The 20,757-nt window shown below is 43.1% G+C and overlaps 1 protein-coding gene across 3 annotated transcripts in view; it reads left to right on the top strand.

Annotated features, from left to right (window-relative positions):
- STOX2 (storkhead box 2) overlaps positions 1-19,334 on the top strand; it is a 198,408-nt gene extending 179,074 nt beyond the window's left edge. For 2 of the 3 annotated variants that reach the window (XM_081220725.1, XM_081220723.1), the window contains 3 exons: positions 1,780-1,932; positions 9,474-11,739; positions 16,773-19,334. In XM_081220725.1, coding sequence (XP_081076851.1) covers positions 1,780-1,932; positions 9,474-11,739; positions 16,773-16,968 — 2,615 coding nt within the window. In that variant the 3' untranslated portion in view covers positions 16,969-19,334. Of the gene's footprint in view, positions 1-1,779; positions 1,933-9,473; positions 11,740-11,901; positions 11,951-16,772 lie in introns of all 3 variants that reach the window. The other variant, XM_081220724.1, reaches the window with a different exon arrangement.
- The last annotated feature ends 1,423 nt before the right edge of the window (positions 19,335-20,757 follow it).

The raw sequence follows: 20,757 nt of genomic DNA, 5'->3' as shown, positions 1-20,757 counted from the left end.
TGTCAGACCCATCTTACAGAGAATGGAGCCACAGCAGAGCTGACTGGAGCCCCAAGGGATGCAGGAAAGAGGGGAGCACTGGACTGAGCTGCGCCTGGGGATGAGGGGGGGTCAGGCTTCAGCCTTTGACACTGGGGTCCTGCTGCTGCATCTGGTGCACCTGTTAGACTTACCCCTTCAGCTGGTGGTTTCCATTCCCAGGTGCTGTTGCCTGGTTTTATCCATCAAACCATTTCCCATCCAGTCCATCAAAGCAGGGTTCACGTTCTTTCTCAAAGGGCCTCAGGATTCCCCCATCAAACTAAGAGTTGTGGCTGGGTGCAGTAGGCTGGTCCACCCCAGAGCACCCAGACACCTTCCTGGAGGGTGCTGCTTAATGCCACAGGTTGGCCCAAGTCCAGTTCTGGTTAGTCACGGTGATTTATAACAACAGTGAAATCATACTTGGAAAGAAGAGGAAAGATGATGTAAATCCTTGTGGGGAAGAAGCTTAGAAGCTCACAGATTTTCTACTCTGCTGATGGCTTCACCCCCTTTCGGAATGGCCTTTCTCAAGTGAAACCTTACAGAACCCCAAGGAGGAAACAGGTGGCACCCAGATGTCAGGAGCAGATTTCCCTGCCCTCCCACCCCTCCCTCTGCTGGGGGCACCCCTCCCTCCCCCAAGAAGCCTCTCCGGGGAATGCTAGGGATCCTTCCTTGGAACATGACTTGAAAATCACCACACTGTGACGCCAAGATTACAGAAAGGAAGGCGCTTATGTGCCTTGAGTGTTGCCGTCTCCCCAAGAGCCACGTATGCCCCTGGCTTCTGGGTCTGCAGCCTCCCCCCACCTGCATTGGCTCTTTCAGATGCAAACGTGTGCAGGATGCCAGAGCCCCTCCTGGGCGGTAAGATCGTCCTCCACGTGGCCACCGGAGTCCTCTTCTTGAAATTCATATCTGACAGTGTCATGCCTTAAATTCCTTCTCTGGCGCACCATCCTCCATAGAATCAAGGCCTTGGGCACTCAGCTCTTTGCTGATAATAGTCCCTATATACCTGTCCCCTTTCTCTGCTGCTCCCCAGAAAATACCCCTATGCCCCACAGCCACCCGGCACCCTCCCACTTCAGCACCGGATTCAGGCTGCACGACCTTGGTAAAACCTCCTCTCACTTCCGGGTTCTAAGCTCCGTCCTCACCTCTGGCTGGTGTACATCTCTCTACCCTCTCCGCCCCAGAGTTTATTTTTCAGCCTTCTCTGGTGCACGATGAACGTTGGTCTGTCTCCTCCGCTTAAATGGAAACTCCTTGAGGGCAGAGATGTTGGTGGGAGGGGGCTTATTCACTTTCCCAAGTGACTCCCAAGCCCCCAGCAGATGCCTGGGGCAAAGGGCACCCAGCGTTTGAATGAATGAATCCTCAAGTCCCCACAAGTGCATTTGTCGAGATGTGAATGACAGTTATTAAACAAATCAGCTCCGAGTTAATAAAAGCAGAGATCATTTGAAGAGGCTCCGTTGTTGCAAGCCTTTCAGTAGCAAGTCTATTTACACGAGATCTCAGGTTTTAAACGCAGGTCTTCTTCGTGGAAGCGATTGAAGCTTCCGCCGTTCTGTGCACGTCTTTCCACCTGAGTGGACGTGGCTGTAACGCACCTCAGTGTTGAGGGTTGGTTGTATTCATTGCACAAGGAACAGGTGAGAGTCACGGGAGAGGCGCGTGTGTGTGGAGGTGTGTGTGTGGCAAGTGGCTGGGTCTTAATGAACCACTTACTTGAAAATTGTCTTTCTGCAGGTGATGTGTCACCCATCAGTATGTCTCCCATCAGTCAATCTCAGTTTATCCCACTCGGGGAAATCCTTTGCTTGGCCATCTCCGCAATGAACTCGGCAAGAAAACCTGTCACCCAAGAAGCACTGATGGAGCACCTGACCACCTGCTTCCCAGGTAACAAGAAAAGAATGAGGCGCTTCCCAAATGGATGCGTGCTCTGGCTTCCCGTGTTTAAGTTCAATAGGAAAAGAAAAATCTTTTACAAAACTGACCAGTAATTTTTCTTAGTTCTGTAATTAAAAACCAAGGCACTAATGTCACTTCAAAAATAATTTGCCTTCTTCAGCTGTAATAGTTTTTAATTGGCACTGAGGGAAAGAAATTAAATCAGAATCCTTGAAGAATTCTGTGAAAAACGACCACAGTTCCATTTAACCTTTACACCACAACCTTCTTAAAGTATGTGAACATCTTCATTCATGGGACCGGGTCAGAAACATCTGAAAATTTGAGTCCTAAGGGATTCAGCTACAAAGAGTAATGTCAAAAATAAACATTATCTTGCATGCTCATGTCACGGCCTGATGAGTTTTAAGAGTATGCTATTTGATAAATTAAACTGACCTTATTTTAAAAGAAAAAAAATGAAATAAAATGGTTCTTTTTCCTTTTAAAATTTTTTTAGTTTTTAAATTTTTTTACTGGAGTATAGTTAATTTACAATGTTGTGTTAGTTTCAAGTGTACAGCAAAGTGATTCTCTCTCTCTCTCTCTCTCTCTATATATATATATATATATATATTCTTTTTCAGATTATTTTTCATTATAGGTTATTATCCTATATTGAGTGTAGTTCCCTGTGCTATACAGCAGGTCGCTGTTGTTTACCTATTTTGTATATTGTAGTGTGTATATGTTATTGCCAAACTCATAATTTATCTCTGCCACCCCCCCCAGCCGCTGCTATCCCCTTTAGTAACCGTAAGTTTGTTTTCTATGTCTTTGAGTCTGTTTCTGTTTTGTAAATAAGTTCATTTGTATCCTTTTTTTTGATTCCACATATAAGTAATATTGATATACATATATCTGTCTTTCTCTGTCTGACTTATTTCAGTTAGTATGATAATCTCTAGGTCCATCCATGTTGCTGCAAATGGCATTATTTCATTCTTTTTAATGGCTGAGTACTATTCCATTGTATATATGTACCATATCTTCTTTATCCATTCATCTGTCGATGGACACTTAGGTTGCTTCAATGTCCTGGCTATTGTAAATAGAGCTGCAATGAACATTGTGGTACATGACTCTTTTTGGATTATGGTTTTCTCAGGGTATATGCCCAGGAGTGGGATTGCAGGATGGTCTTTTTCTCTTAAGTATTATAAAAAGAAGATAATAGCCGAGCCACTGTATGAATAGTATCTGATGCCTCCAGTGCTAGGAGATGTTAGGAGTGGTGATAAGCTGAGGAATTCTCATGTCCTGTCTCAAAAGAAGCAGCCCACTACTCAGCTCCAGTGTATTGTATCCGCCCCCCCAAAAAATATAGAACCCTGCCAGAGTTGCCAAATCTTCTAATTTTTTAAGACAATCTGGAAATACAGTTTTATGTGAAATCTATAAATTTCCTTAAATAATGGCAATTTGCATGTGTGTGTGTATTTTAACATGTGTATGCTGACGACATACAAGTCGAATAAAACACGTTATTGGGCCACCAGTTTGCCAACTTGGCCTGATCTCAACCCATACCTAGGTTGAAACAGAGCTTACGTTAAAAATGAGTGACAAACACTTGACATATTTTTCATTCGACCTAGAAGAGACCTTAAACCTCAGTAAAATGAGCTGTGGGCTGCATTTGTTAGCTTTTGCTACACAAATGCTGGGTAACAGTTACAGAACATCAGTGATGTATGACAATGAACATTTATTTAGCTCGTGGGTCTGTGGGTTCTCCACGAGTCAGCTGGTCCAGGCTGGAACTTGCCAGGTGACTGTTCCACCTGTACTCCGTCCTCTTTGGAGAAGGGGACCTATTCTGCTCGTTGGGGTGGCAGAGGCCCAAGAGAGCAAGTCCAGGGGCTCTGGGGCTCTTCAGACCTCTGGTCATGCCACGCCCACTAACATTTCATTGACCAAAGCAAACCTGGCCAAACTCAAAGTCAAGGTGTAGGGAAATGCAGCCCACCCATGGGGAGATGGCAGAGGGACTACTTTTAAATAGTCACCCACCATGTTGAGTCTCCCCACTTTTCCTGTTGCCCCAAAGGAACTTTATATTTCTCTCCCAGTGATTTTTTTTCCTCCTTTTGGGGTTTTCTAATTATCACCTTTGAACAACACGGGTTAGAACTGTGCAAGCCCATTTCTCCTTGAATTTTTTTCAATCAATCTAGTATCTGTATTTTCCTTTCATAGATCTTTAAATTAACTAAGGGTAAGGGAATGTTTGTGTTCAATTAGAGATCACAATATGTGGAATCAAAACCAGACTATCTCAGCTTCCTGCCCTTGGGTGAGTCATTTATCAATTCCTCTGTTTTTGAGGCAGAGATAGCAGTACCCAGATTTTTGACCACGAGGGGGTCGGTGCCCCTAACCCCTGCGTTGTTCAGGTGTCAACTGTAATACGTTTTGAAATTACATGTACTCTTTAAAAGCTCTGACATGAGCCCACCCCTTCAACCTATTGATTATCTTAAATTTTCTAACGTTTTATTATCTCTGAATATGCTTCACTGTCTGTCTGTCTTTCTCTGTTAACTTCCAGGCAACTCCTTTTCCGTTCAATAGTAAGATAAGAGAATCCCAGGTGAGATTACTTAAGGGGACAAATGTGTTCATGAACTAATGCTCTTGTGAAGGAAGGCTGTTCTTTTTGGCCTTTTACCTGGGTGGCTTCTTCTGACATCGAACATCCCAGCTGCTTTTAAAATCCCTCTGTTTTTATGTAGGTTCATGAGAGATCCCATAGCTTTTCCAAACTTGGTTACATATCTCCCATTACAGGGCCATAAAATAGAGAACAGAGGGTTTCCCTGGTGGTGCAGTGGTTAAGAATCTGCCTGCCAATGCAGGGGACACGGGTTTGAGCCCTGGTCTGCAAAGATCCCACATGCCGTGGAGCAACTAAGCCCGTGCCCCATGACTACTGAGCCTGCGCTCTAGAGCCCATGAGCCACAGCTACTGAAGCCCGCAAGCCACAACTACTGAAGCCCGTGCGCCTAGAGTCTGTGCTCCGCAACAAGAGAAGCCACCGCAATGAGAAGCCTGCGCACCACAACAAGAGTAGCCCCCGCTCGCCACAACTAGAGAAAGCCTACGTGCAGCAACAAAGACCCAACGCAGCCAAAAATAAATAAAATAAATTAATTTAAAAAAATAGAGAACAGAAAGAACACAGAGCGAGTATGTAATAGGTAATTGTGGGTCACTGCCAGACAGCTGCTAACAGTATCACTAAGTTGGAATATTTTGTAGAGAAATCCATAGAACAACTCTTTGCTAGTTTTTATAGTAAGTGACCCTAAATCCCAAGGCCTTGCATTCAGATGTACCAAGAGGAGCTAACAACCTTTTTCATATGATAATTTATTGGTCAACCCTAGAAGTTTGCAAGGACACCATACAAACCTGAGTCTAGGGCAGGGCTTGGCAGACTATGGCCTGCAGGCTGTGTGTGGCCCTCCACTTGTTTTTGTAAATAAAGTTTTATTGGAACACAGCCACACCTGTTTGTTTATATATTGTTTTTGGCTCCTTAGGCTACAGTTACAGAGTTGAATAGTGGCAACTGGGAGATCATATGGCTCATCAAGCCTGAAATAGTTATTACTGTCTGGCTCTTTACAGAAAAACTTTGCCAACCACTGGTTTAGGGCAAGGTGGTAATTATTTAAAACTTTGTTCAGCAGTAGCTCTGTATTTTAAACTACTATTTCCCGAAATGAAGTTTTGTTTCCTGCCTGCCTTCCTTCTTTTCTTCTTTTCTTATCTCTCTTCCTCCTTTTTTCTTTTTTTCCTTTGATTTTCTGCTTTTCTTTTGCTATCATTTAAGTTACTTCAGAACAGAACAATTTAGAAAACTTAATACTGTTCAACTTCTGTTTGAAAAATGTATTTCAGTGCAATTCTAAAACTTTGGAAGGATTCAAATATAATTTTTTTTTTTTTTTTTTTTTTTTTTTTTTTTTTTTTGCGGTAGGCGGGCCTCTCACTGTTGTGGCCTCTCCCCTTGCAGAGCACAGGCTCCGGACGCGCAGGCTCAGCAGCCATGGCTCACGGGCCTAGCCGCTCTGCGGCATGTGGGATCTTCCCAGACCGGGGCACGAACCCGTGTCCCCTGCATCGGCAGGCGGACTCTCAACCACTACGCCACCAGGGAAGCCCAATTTTTTTTTTTGTTTTTTAAAGGTAACACTATTTACTTTTTATTATTTTACTACTTGAAAGTAAAGTTTTGAAGTCTAACTGAATATTATTAAAACATTCAAACTCTTATTTTTAATGCATATGTTATAAATAGAAAGAATAGTCTAGATTTTGGCCTCTTCCTGTTTTGGACATCCATATTCTAAAGAAAGTTTTTATTAAAAAGTCTTCTAGTAAAAATGTCTGATAGGCCGATACTTAAAGCTTTTTATCATCTTTTTATATTGGTTAATTTTTTTTTTTTTTTTTTTGCTGTACGCGGGCCTCTCACTGTTGTGGCCTCTCCCGTTGCAGAGTGCAGGCTCCAGACGCGCAGGCTCAGTGGCCATGGCTCATGGGCCCAGCCGCTCCGCGGCATGTGGGATCTTCCCAGACCGGGGCATGAACCCATGTCCCCTGCATCGGCAGGCGGACTCTCAACCACTGCGCCACCAGGGAAGCCCAGCTTTCCTTTTTTGCAACAGCGTAGTAAACCAGTCAATTATGAATTCTTCTAAATGAGCCTTACCATTTTTAAAAAATTTCTGTGTGACTAGTGCCCCCTGAGGTTGCTCAGCAGAAGCAGACCATTAGTAGGGTTACCAGCAGGGGCATAGAAGCCTCTTTTAAGTCGTTCCTCTTATGTGCAAGCATTTTCTGTATTATGTTGGCTCTCACGAATTGCAAATATATAGCTTGGGTTGTATCACTAATTCAATTGGCACTCATTTTTGTTTTGTACAGAAACTGCCTTAAATTTTTTTTTAATTTGTTATTATACCAGCCTTAAAAACCAACATACATTTGCATAAAAACCAACATACGTTGCTCAAGAGTAGAACCTTAGACAAAAAGGAAACCATGCAGCTCAAAAATTAAATAATTATATTAAACAATACATCATTCAGAAGCAGTATTATCTTTTCTGCCTTGATCACAATGGGTGCCCTCTGAAGAGGGTAACAAAAATGGGTATGTAACTTACTCATACATGGACTCTCTCCCCTTGAGAACTGCAGGCCATTTCTAGTGTTTTTGTATTTCACTTTCATAGTTTTGGAAGGATTGGGGGAGCCTAAACTTCTCAGCTTACCCAGCTGTTCTAGGCTGTTACACAATGTTCTTTGAAGATATTGGGGGTTTCCATGGATCCTGACCCAAAGTTAAGACTACTGATAGCTAACATTTATGAGCACTCACTGTGTCAGGCATTGTTCTTCATACACCAACCTCATTTAAACTCACAACAACCCTCTGAAGGTAGGTACTATTATTGTCCACATTTTGATGACAGTCAGTAGAGGCTCAGAGAGGTTAAGCGAGTTGCCTAAGGTGATACCAGCTGTAGTAGTTCTCTAAAACAGTCATAACAAAGTACAGGTGGCTCGTCTTACAGTTCTGGATGCTACAAGTCCCAAATCAAAGTATCAGCAGAGTTGGTTGGTTTCTTCTGAGGGCTGTGAGGGGAGAATCTGTCCCAGCCTCTCCCCTTGGCTAGTAGTTAGCTGCCTTCTACCAGGGTCTCTTCACATCGTCTTTTCTCTGTGATGTCTCTATGTCCAAATTTCCCCTTGTCATAGTGGCTTAGGGCTCACTCTAATGACCTCATTTTAACTTGATTATCTCTATAAAGACCACATGTCTAAATAAGGTCACATTCTGGGGTACTGGGGTTTAGGACTTAAACATATGAATGGGGGGTGGCGCGCTTTCAATCTCCACTGAAATTGCCATTTTTGTGGGTCAGACACGGTTGAATATTGCCAGGATGATTCAACCTGACCTATTTCCAAATGACATCATTCAGGTCAGTCTTAGAAATATTATCACCCTTGATTTGCCTGGCACTGAGGAAGGGAGAATACTAAAGAAATAAAGTAAATGCTCTACAGCCTAGAGAATTTATACTCTCTTAAGAATGTATGTTCTTAATTATCTCTAAGTAGACAATGCTTAAACGTGCACACAAAACCCTTTGAAAAAAATGTCAGTCCCCGTACAAAGGAATATCGGTGATTTTTTTCTGGAATTTCTATTCTAGCAAAGACAGCAGTTTGGGACTCAGTGACCAGATAGATGTAGAGCCTCTAAGCTTTCACTGGTGTATTTATTAGAGCTCTCTGGTTATGAATCTGAGAAACCACCTTCATCCTGCTGGCTCATGCCAACAAGGATGAAGTTCTCACCTGAATTCCACCAATCACTTTCAAATTTGAAGGTGATGATTTCAAAATTGGAGAGTACATCTAAACAATGGTCAAGTCTAGTTGCCCTTTGATATAATTTACAAAATTAAGTTTATTAAGTAAACTTAATCTTAAAATGAGTGTATGGAGTAACTCCAAGTGTACGTGGTAGCCTCTATGTATTTTAGATTTGTTTTTCAATGCCAAGATGGCTATTTCAACCCTGTTTCCCTAGTTGCTTTTATTGCAAAAGTCTTCTTTGTAAATTTATATATACCGAAAATGTTTTTTCTTCATTTAAAAATATTCTGTCTTTGGGAATTCCCTGGCAGTCCAGTGGTTAGGACTCAGTGCTTCCACTGCAGGGGGCACGGGTTCAATCTCTGGTTGGGGAAGTAAGATCCCACATGCCGGGAGGCCAAAAACAAAATTCTGTCTTTAACGATTCAGTTCAGTAAAGGTTTTTAACAACAGTAGCCACCTAACCCCATCTATCATCCATGTCTCTCTTCCCAGCCTTTATATTTTCCTGTTCTGTTGGTACTAATATTCCATAAGAGTTATCAGAGAAAACTAGGATTCACACTAAACTCAATGAACACGTGTGAATCCTGCTTAGTTTCTGTATGATACTACTTAGAGGCTTGCAAAATTAGTTAGATTCTGTTTTAGTCGGTTCGGGCTACTGTAACAAAATACCATGGACTGGGTGGCTGAAACAACAGACATTTATTTCTCACAATTCTGGGGGTGGGGAAGTCCAAGGTCAAGGCACCTGCAGATTTGGTGTCAGGTGAGAGCCCTCTTCCTGTTGTGCAGACAGCCATACCCTCAAGTCACACAGAGAGAGAGAGAGAGGTGGGGGGGGGGCTTAGTCTCTTCCTCTTCTCATAACGCCACATCACAGAGGCTACACGCTCATGACCTCATCTAAATAAACCTCATCACCTCCCAAACACCCCACGTCCTATTACTGTCACATTGGGGTTCGGGGCTTGAACGTGGGGATCGGGTCGGCAGGGGGACCATTCAGTCCAGAGCATGCTTGGAAAACTCCGGAATCAACCACACGTCCCCTCTTCATTCTCACGAGTGTGTCCTTTGGGTTTCAGGTGTTCCCACCCCAAGCCAAGAAATCCTCCGGCATACGCTGAACACACTGGTCCGGGAGCGGAAGATCTACCCGACTCCAGATGGCTACTTCATCGTAACCCCACAGACTTATTTCATAACTCCTTCCCTCATAAGAACTAACAGTAAATGGTACCATTTGGATGAGAGGATACCTGACAGGTCTCAGTGTACCTCTCCCCAGCCCGGGACCATCACGCCCTCTGCCTCAGGCTGCGTCAGGGAAAGAACGTTGCCCAGGAACCACTGCGACTCTTGCCACTGCTGCAGGGAAGATGTGCACGGCGTGCACACGGCCACCCTGCAGAGGAAGCCCGCCAAGGACTGCAAAGACCCGTACTGCCCTCCTTCCCTCTTCCAGGTGCCACCCACTGAAAAGAGCAAAAGTACTGTCAACTTTTCATATAAGACGGAAACTCTCTCCAAACCTAAAGATAGTGAAAAGCAGTCCAAAAAATTCGGGCTCAAGTTATTCCGGCTCAGTTTTAAAAAAGACAAGACCAAACAGCTAGCCAATTTTTCCGCCCAGTTTCCTCCCGAAGAGTGGCCCCTGCGAGATGAGGACACGCCAGCTACTATCCCTCGGGAGGTGGAAATGGAGATCATTCGGCGTATTAACCCAGACTTGACCGTGGAAAATGTCATGAGGCACACTGCACTAATGAAGAAACTTGAAGAAGAGAAAGCGCATAGGAGTAAAGCCGGGTCCTCCGCCCATCACAGCGGAAGAAGTAAAAAGAGTCGGACTCATCGCAAGTCTCACGGGAAGTCTCGGTCGCACAGCAAGACACGAGTGTCCAAAGGAGACCCGTCAGATGGTTCCCATCTGGACATCCCGGGTGAAAGAGAGTATGACTTTTGCGATCCTCTTACCAGGGCTCCCCGGGAAGGCTGCTTCATCATCGAACACAAAGGTGATAACTTCATCATGCATAGCAATGCAAACGTGATTGAGTCTCATTTCCCCATGACTCCAGAATGGGACGTGTCTGGGGAACTGGCCAAAAGGAGAACTGAGATGCCTTTTCCTGAGCCTTCCCGGGGAAGCTCCCACTCAAAAGTGCACCGAAGCCACAGCCATACCCAGGACCGAAGGTCCAGGAATGAGAGATCCAACAAGGCCAAGGAGAGGTCCAGATCCATGGATAACTCCAAAGGTCCTCTGGGTGCTTCTTCCCTGGGGATGCCTGAAGACCTGGCTGAAGGCTGTAGCCAAGATGACCAGACCCCCAGCCAATCCTACATTGATGACAGTACTTTAAGGCCTACACAGACTGTCAGTCATCAAAGGGCTCACATTTCATCCACAGGCTACAAAGAGGTGTGTATTCCAGAAATAGTCAGTGGCAGCAAGGAACCTCCCAGTGTTTGCAGCCTCTTGGAGCCAGGCAAACCGCCCGAGAGTTTGCCATCCTTTGGTGAACTCAACTCTTGTCCAACAAAAACAGCTGCAGATGACTATTTCCAGTGTAACACCTCCAGCGAGACGGTGCTCACGGCGCCGTCACCTCTGGGAAAGAACAAAGAGGACCATGACACTCTGACCCTGGCGGAAGGGGTGAAAAAGCTGCCTCTGTCGGACAGGCAGGCCCCACATCCCTCCAGGGAGCCTGTAGGACACAAGGAGGAGTCGCCAAAGGGGCCGGGTGGGGGCCCAGTGGCTTCGGGCGCTGTGGCCGAAGGGATTGCCAATGGACGCCTCATCCAGCATCACAGTGCCGAGCCCAGCAGCCTGGACAAGAGGAAAGAGATATTCAGCAAAGACACACTGTTCAAACCTCTTCACAGCACCTTGTCTGTAAACAGCTATCACAAATCAAGCCTGTCCATCCTCAAATCTCACCCGAAGACACCTGCGGACACACTGCCAGGCCGATGTGAGAAACTGGAGCCGTCCCTAGGGACCTCGGCTGCACAAGCCATGCCAGCTTCCCAGCGTCAGCAGGAGTCAGTGGGGAACCAGGAGGCCTCTTTTGACTATTACAACGTCTCTGATGATGATGAGTCTGAGGAAGGGGCAAACAAGAACACAGAGGAGGAGAAAAACAGAGACGATGTGGGCACCATGCAGTGGCTCCTGGAAAGGGAGAAGGAAAGAGACTTGCAGAGGAAATTTGAGAAGAACCTCACCCTCCTTGCCCCAAAGGAAACCGACAGCAGCAGCAACCAGAGGGCCACCCATTCAGCGCGTCTGGACAGCATGGACAGCAGCAGTATCACGGTGGACAGTGGATTCAACTCCCCACGGTAGGAAGAGGCATCTCTCTGCACACACATACACCTACCGGGGCCTGGGGCTTTATAAAATAACTCGGAAGGTTTCTGATTTCACAGTCTCAGTTCTGTGAATGAGGGTTGAGAGTTGTGTGAGTTGTATTGTTAACAGCCTGTTTCTGACTTCTTTTTCAGGAATTGAAACGAATGTTTCTGCAGCTGTAGAGATCACCAATCTGGACTGGTGGGTTGGCTCCTTCCCATCCAACCTAAGACCAACATTTCCCAGTATTTTTCCTTCGGTGTTTATATTGCCACCATGCTGATAAAGGAAGGGTTTTTTTTAAAGGTCCTTCAAAAATAGTAACTTTTTGAGTAGAATGAGTAGTCAGTGTGGAGGTGGGAGGTAGGGGTTGGGAATAACTTGATGGACTCAAGGATGGGGAGTCCTTCTAATGAGAATATGATAGCCAATTTCAAAACCTTTCCAGTGGACCTAGAAGCCTGTTAACTATTTTAATCCCGACTTTTTATGCCGCCCTCGCCCCTTGCTCTCATACACCTTCCTCTCACTGCTCAAAAGCCTGCAGACACACGGAACCTGTTCCTGTTATATAAAGATTAGGGGCCTGTGCTCCATTGGTTCAAAGCATGTGCCAGCACTTTTCTTTCTCCTCCTGCAGAACTAACACCATTTAGGCACGCTGATCGTGGTGGCTTCTTTTCAGTAGGTGCTGGTAATTCAGCAGAGGTTGACAGCTAAGAGTGTGCAGTGCCCGACGGCCACGTCCAATGCAGTGAAGTGGTTCAGGGGTTTAGAAAACAAAAGGGAGTCTATGCAACTTTCCTTTTTTTCTCCTTAATTCTTCCTTCTCTTCCAAGAGCAATTTGGGACCTGATTCTGCTTCTAGATTCTACTCCAGATTGGTGACTCTGAGATGCAGAAATAACGTTGAGAGACTGACATCTCCCATTAGTTGTGATTCCCAGCTTTTTACAGTATTTATTATTTTAACAAGTCCGAGATATGATTATGTAGTTCATATATTTATTTTAATTATTAAGAATTAAAATTAGTTATGTTGTGATCATTTCACTCTATCTATGGATAATTTGGGGACAGAGCATTCCAAAATCAGAATTGGGGATCGTTATTCTGTTCGTCCCTTATTAGGCCTTTGTTATTTCTTAAAGGGCTAGTTCTTTTTATTATTATTATTAATTTTTTTTTATTGTCGTGTAACCTTCTTTTCCAAGTTAACGCATGTGTGGAAGTCTAATGTCTAAACAAACCACAGAGATGGCACGCTGGTTAAAGTAGAGACCAGGAGCCCCAGATCTCCTCTGCCCATCCCTCCAGGACCCTAAGAGGCTTCAGGGGACCATGACACTCAGTCTGAAAACTACTGGCCTATTAAGTGACTTTTCTAAGACATAATTTTTGCTAAATATTTTTTAATCCCAAATCGAAGCTTGACCAATTATTTTGTATATTCTTTTCTCTCTACTTCCCTCTTCAGCTCTTGTTTTTCCTCTTGATTTCCTAGTAGGGATACCAGATAAGCATAATTGAAAGTCTGCTATTGATGGTAGAAGTTCAGTACCATCGCTTATGGAAGGTGTGGGTCATTTGCCTGGACGTTATGCTCTACTGTTTCTTATTATATAGCCTCTCCCTGCCTGATGCTTCTCTGCACCAGTTTCCAGCAATTCATTTGGCCCTCTTGGCCCCTGGACCTCCACGGAGGGAAAACTGCGATACTCCAGAGATAGCTGCTAAGGAGACCTTGAGAGTAGTTTAGTGGGTTCTGACTCAAAACCTTACCACTGCATAATATTGAAAGTTTTTTGTTTGGGAACAAGTAAAAAGAAATGTTCACGTAATCATTGAACCAATCTCTCCACAGAATATATTTTATTATCTCTAAATTTGGAGTACAGAATATGGAATTTATGAATGGGATTATTTCTTGAACTAAGCTTATTTGCATTGCTTTAATAATGTACTCAAGGTCAAATGCGTTGTCCTGGTAGAAGAAAAAGGTCTTCCTAAGGAGACAATCTTCACCCAGGAGCTATGTATCTGCCCAGTGTTATTAGGTGGAATTTTCTCTACAGAAAAAGGTAGATCACCAATAAATTTCATGCAGTTAGAGAATCTACAGAACAATCCCTAATTTTACCCCTTTCATAATTAATATCCTTTGGAATTAGAAGCTGGGTGACAAAGTTATTTTCTATATCTATTTTTAAACTACTTTAAAATTTTATTTTATCTTATTTGAAGTATCTCCCTATACTTCAATAAATTCACTAATTTACCTTTCTGATGTATGAAGATGGTCTGCGAAGGAGAATATTTGAGTTACAGGGAGTTTTATTCTCCAGCGTGAGGAGTATTACAGCCATATAGTATTATCACACTGACACCTCTCCACCACTGCAAGATACAGGAATCTTAAGTAGGCCGTTTATTCAGAATTTTCAGTAAATAATTGACAGAGCAACTAAGATCTAACCTCCCCGCTGCCAAAAAGAAGAGAAAAATCAAAATCAAAAAAGATGACCTTCATACTCTCAGTCTTCAGTGTTGGCTCAGAGGTCATGTTCAGCCACGTTTCCAAAATTCTTCAGTCCCTCTTTTTGGGAACCAAAGGGCACTGAGAGAAGGAAACAAGGCAGAAACTTAAACTATGCTGTGAGATCTAATATTGCAAATGAAAAATCCCGACATGCAAAGCCTGCTATTCTGAGGCCAAAAACCAGTTGATAAACACAATATGAAAACCAGAGGGATTCAGGCTGCCAGGGATGTGTCTGCATAGTGTACTGTGCCGTCCGGGTGTGGGCCCAAGGGCAACGTGTGCAGCAAGAGGAACAGCAGGGCCCCTTGGTTCAGTTTTTCTGCCTATAAATTCCTGAGATGTTATTTTTAATGTTGTACTCCGTTAGTTCTCTTTAAAAAAGTAAGAAATTTTAAATTTGAGGTCTCTTGTTACTGCTAACCTTCCATCTCCATGAACTGTTTCACCATCATATCCACAGCCTTCCATATGACTGTCACACATTGTACTCAGTGTCACATCAATAATGAGATATACCCTTTGGAGACACTGGAACGCTATATGTATTTATCATTATTAATATGTTGGCCGTGGTCAAGGGTGATCTGAGTACAGATAGCTCCTACCTTAGACCATCTGTTGCGATGATGTGTGTTGATGGTGCCTGGCACAGTGCCTGGCATACAGTAGGGTCTTGAGAAATTAAACTCCCGCCTCAAAAGCTGGTTTAAAAGTGGATCCCTGAGACCTCAAAATGCATTTTCCCATAGAAAAAAAACCGGCGTTACTAGTGTATAGATTCCCAAGCCTACCCACAGTGGCTACTTAATTCATCAGATGCCAGATGGACAACAGAAATAGCTTATGTTTCTCTAGCTTTTTGGTGTACAGATTCTTCATTATTGCTTATTTCTTCTTCTGAGTCACTCAGTGAGTAGGTATGACACATAACTCACCCTCTTTTAAAGATGAGGAAGTCAAATGCCATAAAAAGTTATTACCGTGATTAAGAATGAAACTGAAGGAACGTGCCCTGACCTCTTTGAGGTTCTACATGTTTATTACCCTTCCTCCTTCCTCCACGGGACCCTCAGTGGTATTCCTGGAAAACCTCTGATGAATTTTCTTAGAGGAGGTGTAAAGCAGGTAAGTAGGTAAGTCTAGCGCTTTCCATTGCTTTAATGATGACGTTTTGGAGTATTCTTTAGGCATGCCCAGATTTACGATAAGCCTCATGAGAGAACGTAACTTACTTCTATGAATGTATTAACCTTCCAGAGGTGCCCTCTGCAGTCAGGAAGGGTCCAGTTGTCTCTTAGGTAGCCAGTGAACAACATTCCTTTTAAACAATTAACTGTTGGCTTTTTGATGAGAAGCAAACTTAAGGCCGCAAGGGGGTTAGGGTGAAATAACCTGTCAGGAATGGCTGCCAAGGTATAATGTTCAGACAGAATTGCTATCAGTTTAGGATGGGAATGAAAGTGAGCCGGTGAGGATGTCCCCTATGTAGTTTGACCTTCAATTGGAGATGGGGACCAACATGTAGAATATTTTATACATCTTGAATCTATCCAGTAGAGTGGATGTTTTGAGCATCATTATGGTTCCTTCCACCTCTTTGTAAGCTGATGTTTCTTACAACCATTTTGAGGACCTTGAACATGAAACCCATTCAGTTCTGATCAATCAGGCCAAGTAATCTTATTTCTGCTATTGCCCTACGCATTTGACATGTTAAATGTTATAAACCTCTTGGAACAATAAAATAGCTTCAAGTATTTCTAAATTAGAAAAACTAAAAGAGAAATCGAAATACTAAAGCCTTTAAATCACCTCTGTTCTATAAGAATCCTTTAAAAAATAAAATATTTCTACCAAATCAATGTAAACAGGGAGAACCTAAGACTCCTTATCTGAAAATAGAATGTATTTTTTACTATAACGTTATATGTTTGAAACAAAGGTATGAAGTGTTTAAAAAGAATTTTATTCCCATCAGTGTGGCATACTGGCTAGTGGCCTGCTTGAAGTTCACCGCCAGAGTCAAAAATCTGCTAATCAAGAGTGAAAACAAAATCATCAGGGTAAAATTATGGAGTTTATTCAGGAGCAGTGCTATCAATGGGTTTCAAGCCTCAAGTGAAATCATTACCCGTGTTTATTTATGAAGACTAAAAAACGAACACAATAGCCATTTATCACCTCAGATCTCGAAGGTGTTTCCTTGAGTGTGAAAGGCAAGGGAAGACATTTATTTAGCTGTATAAAACCCCTTTATTCAGTATGCTGCTGATTATAACATGTCTTGTGAAAGCTGCCCAAGTCCAAGTTGGAGGAGCATGTGTGAGTAATCAGCATGAGATGGTATATACATGACATGATGAACCAACAGAGGAAATCCATTAACTGCATCATTTGCTCTTCCTCTAGGGCTCAATATATAATTATTTATGTTCCAAACCAAACCAAACCAAACCAAACAAAACCTTTTTACTCTTTTAGCACTCGGGAGAGCCTGGCTTCCAACACATCAAGCATTGTTGAAAGTAACCGTCGTCAGAACCCTACCTGGAGCCCGGCCCATGGTGGAGCCGGCCCGGCCTTCAATTTCCGAGCAAGTACGGACAGCCCCACAAACGAAGCTGAGAAATTACAGAAACCTTCCAGCTGCTTGCAAGCTTCTGTTACTAGTGTGTGACAGTCATTCTGCGTCAGATCTCCTGTCTCGTTCGATACAGCCAAGTTTACGGCACTGGGACTGATGTTTACATCTTTGGAAAGACAAGCATCTCAACGGCAGTTTTTGTGTTGACTTAAACTGTGCTGCTAAGTAGGCTAGGGCAAAAAACAACAACAACAAAATCTTTATTTCAGAGTATTGCTTTTCACATTTATGGCTCTGTAGCAACAAGAATAGCAGTAGGGGTGATATGTATACTTTTGCTTCACTAATTGTAACTGAGCACACATAGGAAAGTCTAGACACTGTCAGTGTAATATGCATTTTCGATGTCATGCAGTCGCCAAGTCCATTCTAAAATGCCACAGATGCGTGTTGCTCCCAGTCTGTGACCAAGTGGTGCCACAGAACACTGATCCTTGACACTTCCAAAAACAAAAAACAAAACAAAACAAAAAAAAACTAAGCCTCCACAACATGTCAAATGCAAGGGTCTACCTTGACGGAGATCAATGCCAAACTGACTAAAAGGGACCCCAGCCCTTTGTGTGTGAATCGTTTAGGCCCCAGTCATTTTGCACTGTGAGTTTTCGTGACAAGATTTTGCAGGAGCCCATGGAAGTGTGTCAGAAGGGGTCGTGATCCAAATACTGGGAGTGTTTGTTTTCAGGATTTTAAGTGTCATGGATGCTTGTCTGATTTTTTTAACCTTCCATAATCACAAACAGGAATATAGGCCTTTGAATCTGAAATGGACAAAGGAAGGGTCTCCCAGCCTGGCTGGGGCACAGGACTAAGTGATGGGAGAGGTAGTGGGGACTTGTAAAGGTGTTCATCAGATACTGAAGGAAGATCATTTCCTCCTTGTGATACTTGACGGTGATGCTATCTTACTATAATAGATATGATCATTTGTTTAAAATCAAAATGTTCTTTGTGATACAAATGAAGACTACGGCCTGGGGACGTTATTCTTTCTAATGGAAGGACATAAATCTATTTTATGTAGTTTTAAATAGAATGCCTAAATTAGGCTGTGGGAGAGAATTTTTAGTGGTTATAGGAAAGAGCAAATTTAGAGGGAGTTGAACTTCAGGCCTTTTATTCCTGGGAAGATATCTATAGAGAAAACTTTAAAATACTTTTTGATTAGAAATACACATGTGCCCATGTAATGAACAACAGAATGTGATCATTCTGCAAGTGTGGTGTAATCCTAACTTGTACGCCCCTGAAATTTATTAGAATCACAATTATGCATACATGAACTATGCCAGAGTAATGTTTACAGATACTTCGTAACCAGTTTCAGGAGGCATCTTTAGGTAGATGTATAGTTTTTTTAGCCCAACTTATTTCAGAATCGTTTGTTAACATTTTGCTTTGGTTTACAATATGTCATGTTGACTACAAAGAAGTTTCTCAGCAGCAAAGGGATTACAAATAACCGAGATTCAGCCTTCTAAGAAAGAGGCACCGCAAAGTTCCCATGTCTTATTTTATGAGAACCATGGAGTAAATCTATCGATAGTGGAGCATTATTCACAAAAGGGTTACATGTGACACGAGTAAATGGTCTGACCAAAAGTTTTTATTTAGTTAAGTGGCCTGTGATGTTTGGGGCCATATACCGTAAAATATATATCCAAATATTTTCACGTCAGATTTCAGGAATTGGCATAGAATCTGTGAGACACTTCTGCTTCAGTATTAGGTTGAATCACTAGCCATCTGTTTAAAGAGTGGAGTCATATACACAGTTGAACTATTTCTTGAAACATTTGGATCCTTCCTCATGCTTTTTTCAGGTATCTGGAAGTTGCATTGGGTCAAACTGGACTCATCAAGTTTAGTATAGATTCCTTTTTCTGGGCTTATAGTGAAACTTGAGCACGTTTCTTGGCAAACTCCCGCACCTTTAATATGCTTAAGTCAATTGGCTTTCAGTCTCATGCCTTATTTCCTCCAAGGCATGCCTTGATTGCTCAGAAACGCACTCTTCTCTCACTGCTTAAATTTGTCTGGGAGGGATGACAACGTATCAAATAGACCATATACAGAGTCTGTTTCCTTGGGGAGTTGTATGCCACACAGTTACTAAATTCTTTTTTTTCTCCCCAAAACCCTGCCCTCCAGCGTCTGTCATACTAGAACCATTGAAACAATACATCAGCCTCCAGTCGATCCTCCTAAAGTAGCCATTATAATAATCAAATACTGTGTGAACAGCAAAGGAAAGCATTACCTTTAAGAGAAGCTTTACAATATGAATTTACCAGTATTTCACAAGAACTAGGTTTACAGAAGACATTGGAATAAAATGTGTACCGCTCTTTGCCTGATGCTATGAGGTGCATGATTAAAAAAAACAAAAACAAAAAAAACTCCCTTAGACCAGCAGCCATTAGCATAGAAATGATGGACTTCAAAGAGGATATGATGTGAGCAGACGTTCCATGTAGAAATGTGCCCGTCTGAATCGACTCGGGATTCTTGGACGGGGGAGAAGTGGTGGCGGGAAGCACATTACAAGTATGACCCTAGATGGTCTGCAGTGATGTTCTCAGTGACCCACTCCAAGCTTTGCCAGCATCCTTTTCCTCCAGGAAACGATAGCTCGGTGGCCCGTGGCTGCTTATCTAGATTCACTTAGAGTTTATCAACGGAAAGGTTTACAAAACTGATTTCTGGTTGAATCTCTGTGTAGTGTTCAACTTTAAAGGGTCAACCCATCTGTCGGCATTTTGCACACGTATGTATTATTATGATACAGCATATTACTTTATGGTAATTTTTATTTTTACATATAACTACCTCCATACATTTGATGAAGCAGCAGCGGTGTGTTCAAGTGTATTGTTCGGAAAAGCAAAGTTGAAAACTTTCTTGACCATTAGGCCATGGCGTTCTGTGTGTGTGTCAGTGATGGCCTCTGTGGACTTGTGACTGTTTCATTGCCATGGTTTTTCTCTGACGGCATTATTTCACTCTCATCTGTAAACCTGTCTCTCTTCTTCCCCACAAAAGCACACTTGAATTTCTTATGAATGAAAAGGAAGTTTAAATTTCTTGTCTCCCCTGCCCCGGCTCCTGCCACCAGCCCCGGACCTCATTCCTGCTACGAGTTCTCTCCCACCAAGAGCCACTTGATAAACATAATTTAGCAAGCTGTTTACTCCTATAAAATCTGATTTGAATTCTAGGTTTTCGGTCACAAGACACACCAGAAATCTGGACTGCCAACTTTGAAGCACTTTGGGCCTCTCTGCCTTCACTACTTGCATGCTACCGTATCGAGCTCAGACTTCATTTGAATTAAAAGAGCTGGGGCCTCCCTGGTGGCGCAGTGGTTGAGAGTCCGCCTGCCGATGCAGGGGATACGGGTTCGTGCCCCGGTCTGGGAAGATCCCATATGCCGCGGAGCAGCTGGGCCCGTGAGCCATGGCCGCTGAGCCTGCGCGTCCGGAGCCTGTGCCCCGCAATGGGAGAGGCCACAACAGTGAGAGGCCCGCGTACCGCAAAAAAAAAAAAAAAAAAAAAATGAATTAAAAGAGCTGTGCTTTGTATCCACAACTTCTGTTCCATAATTCGTATTTCATTTTATATATTTTGCACATCTCAGGGGACCTTCATAAGCATATGAAAAGGGGGAGGGGTCCGTCAAAAAAAGGAAACAAATAAGAAGAGCAGAAAGAGGACTAGCTGGATAAAAGTAACAAATGACTGCTTCTCCAATGTTGTGAAGTTCAAGTTCAGGAAGCTTCCATTGAAAGTTAATCTGGAGTCACAACAATCTGAACACCAGCT

Source organism: Mesoplodon bidens, assembly GCF_964165515.1.
Source record: "Mesoplodon bidens genome assembly, chromosome: 20".
In the NCBI taxonomy this organism is placed as follows: domain Eukaryota; kingdom Metazoa; phylum Chordata; class Mammalia; order Artiodactyla; family Ziphiidae; genus Mesoplodon; species Mesoplodon bidens.
Note: the sequence above shows the minus strand (reverse complement) of the source record. Positions and strands in the feature narration are given on the sequence as shown.